Source organism: Aegilops tauschii, chromosome 2 (genome assembly GCF_002575655.3).
Source record: "Aegilops tauschii subsp. strangulata cultivar AL8/78 chromosome 2, Aet v6.0, whole genome shotgun sequence".
Taxonomy (NCBI): Eukaryota; Viridiplantae; Streptophyta; class Magnoliopsida; order Poales; family Poaceae; genus Aegilops; species Aegilops tauschii.
This window is the reverse complement of record NC_053036.3, coordinates 161,590,597-161,601,297: the sequence shown is the minus strand read 5'-3', so window position 1 is coordinate 161,601,297 and position 10,701 is coordinate 161,590,597. Positions and strand designations below refer to the sequence as shown.

Sequence of the window (10,701 nt, the reverse complement as noted above, 5' to 3'; positions counted from 1 at the left end):
AAAGGTACTAGTATAATTTTAGGTTAGTGTATGTTTTAAAATTTATGGAAAATCCAGACAATTTTTTGAGGGGAAAATCCAGACAATAAAGGAAAAAAGTTCGCGAACTTCCTCTCACATGATCACGTCCCCGTCCACCTTTATAAATAACCGCTCGTCCTTTCCCCAAATAACTAACCAGGCCCTTTCGTGAACTTCCTCCAACGCCCCCGCATTAGCAGAATTGCCAAGCAAGTCCTTTCCGCTCCACCCGCAAAGTTTTTCCCGCCGCGATGGCATCCGGTTCAGGAAAAGACCGGGACGATGGCAAGCAAGAACCGGCCCGTGTGCACGGGCAACGCGACGACGCCAGCGCCGCCTCCCCCGCTGGGGCGCCGAGCTTTGGGGCAGCGCAGGCGGGCTCCGGTGTCTCGTCGCCACCACCTCACCCTCCTCCGCCCGTCGATGACCAGGCCGGGGGCGGAAGCCGCAGAGCCGGCGAATCCATCTCCTCGCCACCACCTCCCTCTGCTCGGCCCGTCGATGTGCAGACCGGGAGCCAAATCTTCGAAGCCGGGGGATCGAGCTCCGCTGCTGCGCGCGCCGGGGAGCAGGTAATGGCGCGTCTCTTGCGCTTGAGATGTAGCGACCTGCTGTGTTCCCTTTCGAGTTATTCGAGTTCGTCTAAGCGTTTCTTGGTTTCTGCCGAGTAGGCTGGATTGCCGAAGGCCAAGAAGACGATCTTGAGAAAGATAATCAGCTCCGGCAAGGACAAGGTATAGCCTGAATCTTGTGCTTCTTGATTACTCTGTGATTCTTTGCTCTTCTTTGTGCTTTCTTGTGCCAATTCTTGTGTTCGCGATGTGCAATTTGTGGTCTCAGAGTTCGTGTGGAATGTTGGTAAGGATTTAGGGTAAAAGGGATGAAACTTTTGGGCGAATGTTGGGGCCAATCTGGCTTTATGTTGCGCGCAGATTAGGCGGATCCTGACTATTACTCCGTGCTCTTCTTGCGATCTTGGAATATGGAGACAAGTGAACAACCTCTCTGTGATTAGTCAAAAACTCGAATATGTTTAAGATTTGGGTGCTCGTGCCTGTACCAATTCATTCTTGTATCAAGTGTGGTAGCATATTCATCGTAGTTTACAGCGGGGGAAGCATTGGGAACATGTTTTTGTTTTAGGCGTGCATATCTTGATCAGTGCTCCTGTGAAATTTTAGCTAGAAGTCCTAAAGACAAAGGTAAGAGGTTTTAATGTGAATGGATGGTTTTATAGGCATAGTTAATGCATTTGTTTATTCAGGGCTGCATACCTGGACATGATTTCCGTAGACCATTGGTCATTCACATGCAAAATCACTGACCACAGCCCACAAAATAAATAATTAAACTCACTGACCATTTACTCCGAAATTTGGTCTAAAAGATGTGATGTTTGGTTGTTTGGTACTTGAAACCGGCTTGGAAGCTTCACAGCATGATTCTTGTAAACAGTTGCTGAAGTAAGATGTTTCGGATTTTGCAGCATCAGTTGTGCGATACTGCTATTAGATTCTTCAAAAACTCTATCTCTTATTCCCCTGTTTCGTATTCTAAAATCCTGATTGTGATGTTTAATCTGTACAATTACTTCTAAGTTTGGCAAGTTATATATGGATCTTAACCCATCTCTTGTGGAAAAGGTTTTTTGTAGAAAAGGAATCGGAAGCTCGGAGAGACCTCAAGTCGGAAGCTTGGAGAGACCTCACGTGACTCAACAGGTTTGACTCCTTTTAGTCTTTGGTTATTTTCAAAGTGGAAACCCATGAAATGTCGGGATCAAAATCCCAGGTCAGATGGAACTGTGGGCATTCATGGTTACTGTACAAGTAACTGATTTCATGGAAAATGTTCTTACTTTCTTGTCTGAATGCTTAATAGTATATTACCCTTGCAATGTGATGGAACCAGTAGACTTTATACCATTGAGTGTATGGAACACTACACATATTTTTCTATTTTTAACTCAACAACAACCAATCAGTGTCAATGAAGGGTCTCTTACATTTATTAGCAGTTCCAACCATTTCCAGAGAACATACAAGCCAGAAAAGTGGGAGCAAAACAAAATTTGGATCATATTTTAGATCTGTTGTTGCAAAACAAAGTTTCTATCAGGCTTTAGATCTGTTATTTCCTTGTTCTAATCAGCATAAACTGAATTCTCTTATCTGATTGTGCGGTGCAGGCAATTCCCTATGGGCAAGCCTTAAATCATTATGTTGGACAGATACTTGCACTTTATCGCGACAGAATATATGCTGTGAATGCAATCGGCCTTGGTGACCGCTATTCAGAATTTAGGCCAGTGGAAGAAGATGGGGAGTGTTTCTACAGGAGCTTCATATTTTCCTACCTTGTAATTGTCCTTCTCCTTGTCCCTTAGTATACTACAGGATGCATGTTCCCTGATCTAACTCTCTTTGTTTATGCCAATGTACGACAGGAGCAAGTTCTTGATAGGAAAGGCAGAAATGAGGAACGCCGCCTCCTTGCAGCTATCCAAGAGTTGGCTGAGGAATCTGCATGTCTTGGATGGGCCTCTGAATTTTCTAGGAGCCACGATGTAAGTTCCTGCCTTTTTCCACATTTGTGTTTTTTCCTTGAATACACATATTTGTAAGGGACAAATACAATTCTCTTCAAGTTACTCTCCATGTCAAAATGGATTCAGTTGTCTAACCATCAATCATTTGAAGGGGATGCACAATTGCTTAGCAGTAATGGCATGACATTGCAGTTTACGCCCTGTTGACGCAAGCTCAAGTCTGAAGCTTATTGTTATGTTACAACTTAGGACCCAACTTAACAAAAATACACCTTAAGTTTATTGTAAGGGATACTAGTGTGACAATGTAAACCGCAAGAGTATAATTCTATGCTTCATTGAACACTGAAATGCTTCAGACCTGCTGCTTCTTATGATGTAGATATCTCACCATTCTGTTACTAAGTATTTGTACTCTTTAACTATTGTATAGTAGATCGTTATTAACTGAAGTTGTTCAGGCGAGTTATCCTAATTATGTGTTAATGTCTTGTTATCGAATATTAATAGGTTGCAAGCACTTTTGTAACCTTACAGAGCTGTATGGAATGGTTACCAAATGCGATTTATTAACTCACGGATTGTTTCAGGCATTTAAGGAGTTGATGAAGAAAGTAAAGAGATGGAAGAAAAAACGCAGATTGATCCCCCTATTAACTGACAGGTTTTTGATATGTTTGGTTTTCTGCAATTCCAGCCAAGTGTTGTGGCCGAATGCTTCCATCTCACTGACTTAACCTGCTTCTTTGTCAGGTACAAGCGGAAACTTCTCGAGTTCTTCAGCACTTACGATCAAACAGAAGACAGTGAGAAAACACTTCTCAACTTATCCTTCAGTCATCAACCTATCTTTCCCGGTTCATCCCAATTCATGTTTCTGACACATTGTGGTGGCCAGTTTTTGCTTTCCTCAGATTAGTAGCAGCTACCTGGTTGTGCTTGCACAGGGCGGACTATACAGAGGATATACCTGGACTTGGAGAAAATGACTGTGTGGCAAATGTGAGTATCAGCATCTCTACCTTTTCATCAATGTCGTGCTGAATTTCTGATCCATCCATTCTTGGATACATGACCCTGATATTTCCTGACTCGCTGCTCTAAACAGTGGTGCTTACAGCACGTTACTCCACGCCGCGTGGTGGCGGGCCGTGTTCAGATGTGGGCCTTGGCGGCTGCGCTTCAGGTGTCCCTCGTGCTTGTGCAACTCAATGAGGAAGCGCCTGATGATGTGTACGTTAGTCCTGGAGCTGACGCTGCGCGTGTGCACGTGCTGTTCACGGTCAACCACTACGACATCATCTACCCAATATAAGTCTCCCATTGCTAGGTTAATGTTGAGTCTGGGTGACTGCCCATGAATGCGGGCGGTGCTGAGCTCTAGGTGGTAGATAATTTGGCATACACTGAAGCGGGTGAGCTTATACTTGTACATTCTTCTTCTGATGACATATAAGGATAGAAAAACATTGGTCTGATTAGTTTCTGTGACTAGTTCTGATGTGCTGAAATCATGTATATATACCTCTCATGCCTATTGTTTTTCCTCTGTAACTATTTCTATCTCTATCAAACATGTATGATAGTCGAAGTTGCTCGAGAATGTGCTTGTATGATAATCACAACCTGGTGCTGTTTCTCTCTATATTGCAGTGCGACGTGAAAATTATCAACATTTGACATGAGTAAGTCTGAACGAGGAGAATGTGCTTGTATGACATACAGTAAGTCTGAACATGCTGATTCAGTAGTAGAACATCAACATTTGACATGAAAATTTGTGCCCTTTCGCTTACATTGGCAGAAGCTCTAGTTGCTGCGCTACAAGTATTGCAGAGTGCAATCTTTGGCAATGGCCTCTAGCTCCGGAAGAACGTTGCATGCATCAACGTTTTAGAAGAGGGAAAAAACAAAGAAAGAACGAAATCAAACAACAGTAGTATTATCAGTTTAGAACAACGGGAGCCTTCAGAATTCTGAAGCACAGCATCTTCTCTTCATCTCCCTGATTAGCAGAGAGGCAGGGGCTCGCCGTTCCACTCCTTGAGGCATTCCAGCAGCGCGTCGATGTGCTTACCCTGGTTCATAGCAACAAACACCTTGTCCACCTCCTCCCCGGGGGACCGTGTCTTCTCTCCGGTCAAGTACACCGTTCCCAACTCCTTGCGAACGAACCGGTATAGAGGGTATGACCGGCAGTCAACGATGCGGTTTGGTTCTGCAGCGGTGCCATTCTCCACTGCACCTCTAGCAGCCTCAACCTCCTGAGGTAGTGTCGCACAGAGCTCCTGCTCGAATTTGGCAACCTTGGCAAACACCGAGGTTTCCACGTTGCGCTCAGCCTCACCGTTGGCCAAGGCGTGCTCCACTAGCACTGCTCGCATCTTCTTCATGAGAGGATAGTTGGCGCTGCAAGGGTCATCTGCGTATGCAAACACCGCCTCGCGGTCAATTGTTTGGAGCAGGTCCTTCTCACAGAAACGTGCGTTGTGGAGGCCACCCATGTCATTTGTGATCAGGGTCTTCCTAGCCACTCTTGTGACACAATTCTTGACGGCATTCTTGACATTTTCCTCGAGGTGGCGCAGGTCGATGGCTTGGCACAGCGCAACCAAAAATGTAGAGGACATGAGCTTCAGAATGTCGATGGCCTCGGCAGTCTTACGGGCTGAGATTAATCCGAGGGAGTTAACATCTTGGTTGTGCTGTTCCGCACTCTGGACATGGTTGGTCACAGGGTTGCCCAAGAATTGGAGCTCCGAGCAGTATGACGCCATTGCGATCTCGGCACCCTTGAAGCCATAGTCAAGACTTGGGTTGCGGCCACCAGAGAGGTTGGAGGGCAAGCCATTGTTGTAGAAGTCGTTTACTAGCTCCGAGAACTGGGCAAACATGAGCTTGCCAATCGCAGCAATGGCAAGCCTCGTGTTGTCCATGGACACACCGATGGGCGTGCCCTGGAAGTTTCCACCGTGGATTGCCTTTCCACGAGATACGTCAATGAGTGGGTTGTCATTGACAGAGTTGATCTCGCGCTCGATTGACTTCGTCGCTGCACGGATGACCTCAATTTGTGGCCCAAGCCATTGCGGCGATGTGCGGAGAGCATATCTGTCTTGCTTTGGCTTCATCAATGGGTCGAGCTCACCAAGCTTCTTCGCGAGCATCATGTAGGAGCTGCCCTCCAGGATGTGCTCCATGATGGCCGCGGCCTCGATCTGTCCAGGATGGTGCTTCAACTTGTGTGTCAGGTGGTCAGTGTACTCTGGCTTGCCGTTCATCACTTCGCAGAACACCGCCGACAAAACTTCGGCAAGCACACCAAGAACATTCGCTTCAAAGAGAACTATGGACGCGAGCCCGGAGCCCACCGCCGTGCCATTAACCATAGCAAGGCCTTCCTTGGGTTGCAGCTCGAAGAAGCCGTGCTGGATGCCCGCAATCTTAAATGCCTCGGCGGCATTAACCTTGGTGCCATCAGGAGCCACGGCCACGGCATTCGGGCGGCCGGTGACAAGTCCCGCGATGTAGGAGAGCGGGACGAGGTCGCCGGAAGCGGTGATGGTGCCCCGGAGCGGCAGGCACGGTGTCACGTTGGCATTGAGCAGCGTGGCGATGGTCTCGAGGATCTCGAAGCGGATGCCGGAGTAGCCTTGGAGCAGGGTGTTGACGCGGACAAGCATCGCCGCGCGCGTGGTGGCCGCGGGCAGCACGTGGCCGTCGCTGCCGGTGCCGAACGCCCCGGCGTTAAGGAACCGGATGAGCTCCCTCTGCAGCGCGCCCCCCTCCTTGGTCCTCCGATGGGAGGTGGCGCCGAAGCCGGTGGTGACGCCGTAGCTGTCGGTGCCGTTGGCCATGCTGGTCATGACCCAGTCGCTGCTCTCCTTGACGCGGCCGCGGGCGGACTCGTCGAGCTCCACCCTGGCCCCGTCGGCGGCGGCCACCGCCGCGACCTGGGCGATGGTCAAGCTTGCGCCCTCCATAACCACCACCGGCCTGCGGTACTCCTCCACCATCCGCTTGACGGCGTCCAGGTGGCTCCCCGACAGCGCCTCCGCGGCTTTCCCCCAGTTGAGCGGGTCGGCACTCCGCGGCTCGGCCACGCACAAACCGTCGTTGCCGTTGGCCGCCATTGGTTTGATCTACAATGGATCTTGAAGTCTCGATGTAGCAGTTGTGGGAGAGAAGAGCTCGAGCAGAGACTAGAGGCTGGCGATCTCTACTGTAGCAGCTGAATTTTCTTTGTGGAGATTCTGTGGAGTGGCCGTGAGAGAGAAGAGCTGGATGGAGTGGGAGAGGTGAGGGATGCTCTTCTTGGATGGAAATGGAGGAGAGGGAAGGGATTAAATAGGTAGAGCAACCAGGGTGGGTGGGGAACTGGGGATTGGTGTGGACTGTGACCGGGATGTTAGTGTTGACCGCTGGACTTGGCCGCGGGTGAGCACGAAGGTGGGGTTGGTGGCCTCGTGCGCGTGGACTAGGAAGAAGACGAACAAAGGCAGCTGCTGCGACAATGGGATACTACAGTAGTATATTAGGGGAACGCACGAGTCGACGCCCCTGCACGCGGTTGCTAGCTGATGGTGATGGTTTCCGGCTGCCATTTTCCAGTCGCTAGTTAACCATTCGGCGGCCCTGTTTTGACTTTTTTTCAGTTATTAGGTGTGTCCAAATCCAATTCTTGTATGATTAGGTGAGACTGTTTCTTTACAAATGCATGTACGTACAACATGGCATTTGAGTTTTGACCATGACTTGAAGACGGCAAGGTTCACACAGGAGATTTGGACGAGTTTCACTTGTTCCACGAAAAAAGTTTTCTTAATAATCTGTCCAGGTTAGGTCCCAAGGATTCTCACTAATGCGTGCCAACATGCTTCAGCGTTCAAAATTAAGGGTCGTGTATATGTATGTACTATGTTTGTGTGTTGCGGTATTAGAAGTGCTTTGTCTGGGTGGCTAGTTTACACATGAGCGCTATGAACCTTCTATAACCAGTAATCGTGTACATGTAATACACGTTATATCAGAAAAGATATTAATTTCATTGCACGAAAGATGCTGACTGCAAAATGATATTAGGTAGAATATAATTATCACATTATATTACAAAACATATTTTTATTGCGGGGAATATTACAAAACATATTAATTGCATTCCACGTTAATATTAGGAAATATATTCATTATACGTGGATAGTATTAAGTAGGATATAATTATGTGGTTACCACTAAAGTTGATGATGGGTATGGTATTAATTGTACACTAAACATATTTAGCGCTAAACATAAGAGCAACATAGACAATTGGATAGACTGTGGAATAGAGGTATAAATTCATGTTTTTTTGAACCCCGAAACCATAGAACAATTCTTCTATGGTACATTTTTGAATAGAGTTATAAAGTTATGAACAAATATACATGCAAAAATTATTCTACAGCTATCCACTCCAGTTTTTACTTGTGTCTAACATTTATGGCTTCATTATTCATCTAAGCATGGAAAATAGATTATCACATGTCACTTCACATTCATGTTGATCGCTTAAGAGTCTTACTTCAGATAATTGACTTGTTCAGGAGTTAACATTGTTCCATAGTTATCATCCATCAGCCAATGCTATCCCACATGCTGGTGATTATACCCCTTCTAGTATCACCTATGTTGTTGTTCTTTAATATTTTTGTGTGCCATCTAGTTAATATCGAGTACAAACAATACATATTCTGTAGCTATCATTTGTGCTCTCTCTTTAGTTTTTGAGACCTGTTGATGCTAGTTAAGTCCAGTCATATTATTTAAGTCTCCTACATGCACTCATTACATAATCTCACTACTAGTTGTCTTCCATGCATGTCAGATATTATTGCACACACTGATATTGAATATCGGAACAAATCCACTAGAAAAACCTCACAGAGCAATGTAACGGCCAACAAACTCGACGCTAATGATATCTAATATGATGGAGCAATTAAATGTAGTTCTTCAGAAGAGTTACAAAAAGATGATGATTCCTGTTCACTTCATAAGGTCCTTACTCTAACTTGGTCCGTGATATGGGTAGCATCATGCATATAATGCCCTGCAGTGCATCTACTCAGTTGCAATGCCATGTGCTTAGCCTGCTGATCATACATGTAAATATGTCATGTTTTCCTATTTTTAGTACCTATTCCATTCATGATAACATGTTTTCAAATTCAAGTATTGTCATTCTACTCTGACACAATGCCATTTGCTTAGTTTGGACATCATCCTTCTGAATATCTCATACATTGTTATTCATCAGTATGTACTCCATCCGTCTACCATACCATTTTTTTTACATTGAAGTGTTGTTCTATTGGTCTGCTGCAATACCATCTTAGTTTCCCCATCATACATGCATATGTTACCTTCCTGTTTTTCTGTATCTATTCCAGCTATCATATAGTTTTACATTCAACTAGTGTTTCTTTTACTCTGTTGTCCTATCGTATCCCTACCTCTTACATCATAATCACTCCGTCCGGATTACATGTCACATAAATGGATAAAAATGAATGTATCTAGAACTGAAATACGCATAGACACATCCATTTATTTCCATATGGAGGGAATACATGTCAATATGTCTTGACTTTCTATTCTTCAGTACCAATTCCATCTCTCTGTTGTAGCATGTTTCATAATTAAAGCACCATTCTACTATATAAGGCTTGCAAGGGGAAGATGACTATGTTATAATCTGAAGGGCTACAAATAAGGTCTTTGCAAAAGATACAAACTCCACGAGATAGTAAACCAACTCCAGTGCTCATAGATACTGCTCCAGCACAGAGAAACCCAACTCCTCTAGGTAATAATCAGATTGCAGTGGCCAAAGAACTAGTCCGCTCCAGTCCAGCAAAAATATGTCAACTCCTTTCTAAGAAGCGTGTGCGTATCCACACATCATGAAATTTTATAGCATTCAAATCATATTTTCTACATGTTTCTTACGCATCTGTCTTGTAGAAAATACGTTTAAAGGATAGAAGACGTTCTAAACTGGGATCATGTTCGAGGAAAGTATCTTGCGGGAATGCTTTGTGCTCCAATGTTGATGTAATTACCTGTTGTATATATCACTATATTTTTACATCAGCGTGTATTTTGTTAAGTAGCATCGGCGTGAATCCAACCTTCAGTACCCTACACCAATTATCTGATCTAAATTTACTTCTAGCAAAATGTATGATTAAAGGCGCTAATGTAGATTTTTGAAAGGAAAACTACCTGATAGTTTTGCATATTGAGCTGCATGATTGTACTATTGTGACGCCCCCGATTTGACCGTACACTAATCATGCACGCAAATGTGTACGATCAAGATCAGGGACTCACGGGAAGATATCACAACACAACTCTAAAACATAAATAAGTCATACAAGCATCATAATACAAGCCAGGGGCCTCGAGGGCTCGAATACAAGTGCTCGATCATAGACGAGTCAGCGGAAGCAACAATATCTGAGTACAGACATAAGTTAAACAAGTTTGCCTTAAGAAGGCTAGCACAAACTGGGATACAGATCGAAAGAGGCGCAGGCCTCCTGCCTGGGATCCTCCTAACTACTCCTGGTCGTCGTCAGCGGGCTGCACGTAGTAGTAGGCACCTCCAGTGTCGTAGGAGTCATCGTCGACGGTGGCGTCTGGCTCCTGGACTCCAGCATCTGGTTGCGACAACCAGGTAGAAAGGAAAGGGGGAAAAGAGGGAGAGAAGCAACCGTGAGTACTCATCCAAAGTACTCGCAAGCAAGGAGCTACAATACATATGCATGGGTATATGTGTAAAGGGCCATATCAGTGGACTGAACTGCAGAATGCCAGAATAAGAGGGGGATAGCTAGTCATGTCGAAGACTACGCTTCTGGCAGCCTCCATCTTGCAGCATGTAGAAGAGAGTAGATTGAAGTCCTCCAAGTAGCATCGCATAGCATAATCCTACCCGGCGATCCCCTCCTGGTCGCCCTGTTAGAGAGCGATCACCGGGTTGTATCTGGCACTTGGAAGGGTGTATTTTATTAAGTATCCGATTCTAGTTGTCATAAGGTCAAGGTACAACTCCGGGTCGTCCTTTTACCGAGGGACACGGCTATTCGAAT

General features: G+C 45.6%; 2 protein-coding genes across 2 annotated transcripts; one reads left to right on the top strand and one right to left on the bottom strand.

Moving 5' to 3' along the window:
• Positions 1 to 306: 306 nt before the first annotated feature.
• LOC109752049 (uncharacterized) lies at positions 307 to 4,172 on the top strand. Its single transcript, XM_020310917.4, has 9 exons — positions 307 to 593; positions 693 to 755; positions 1,665 to 1,742; positions 2,210 to 2,380; positions 2,468 to 2,587; positions 3,160 to 3,233; positions 3,323 to 3,375; positions 3,468 to 3,571; positions 3,678 to 4,172. The coding sequence occupies exons 6-9, from the start codon at positions 3,175 to 3,177 to the stop codon at positions 3,882 to 3,884; spliced, it is 423 nt and encodes a 140-aa protein (XP_020166506.1). The 5' UTR covers positions 307 to 593; positions 693 to 755; positions 1,665 to 1,742; positions 2,210 to 2,380; positions 2,468 to 2,587; positions 3,160 to 3,174; the 3' UTR covers positions 3,885 to 4,172.
• A 140-nt stretch (positions 4,173 to 4,312) lies between these two features.
• On the bottom strand, positions 4,313 to 6,883 carry LOC109752043 (phenylalanine ammonia-lyase-like). Its single transcript, XM_020310911.4, has one exon. The coding sequence runs from the start codon at positions 6,700 to 6,702 to the stop codon at positions 4,579 to 4,581; it is 2,124 nt and encodes a 707-aa protein (XP_020166500.1). The 5' UTR covers positions 6,703 to 6,883; the 3' UTR covers positions 4,313 to 4,578.
• Between the last annotated feature and the right edge of the window lie 3,818 nt (positions 6,884 to 10,701).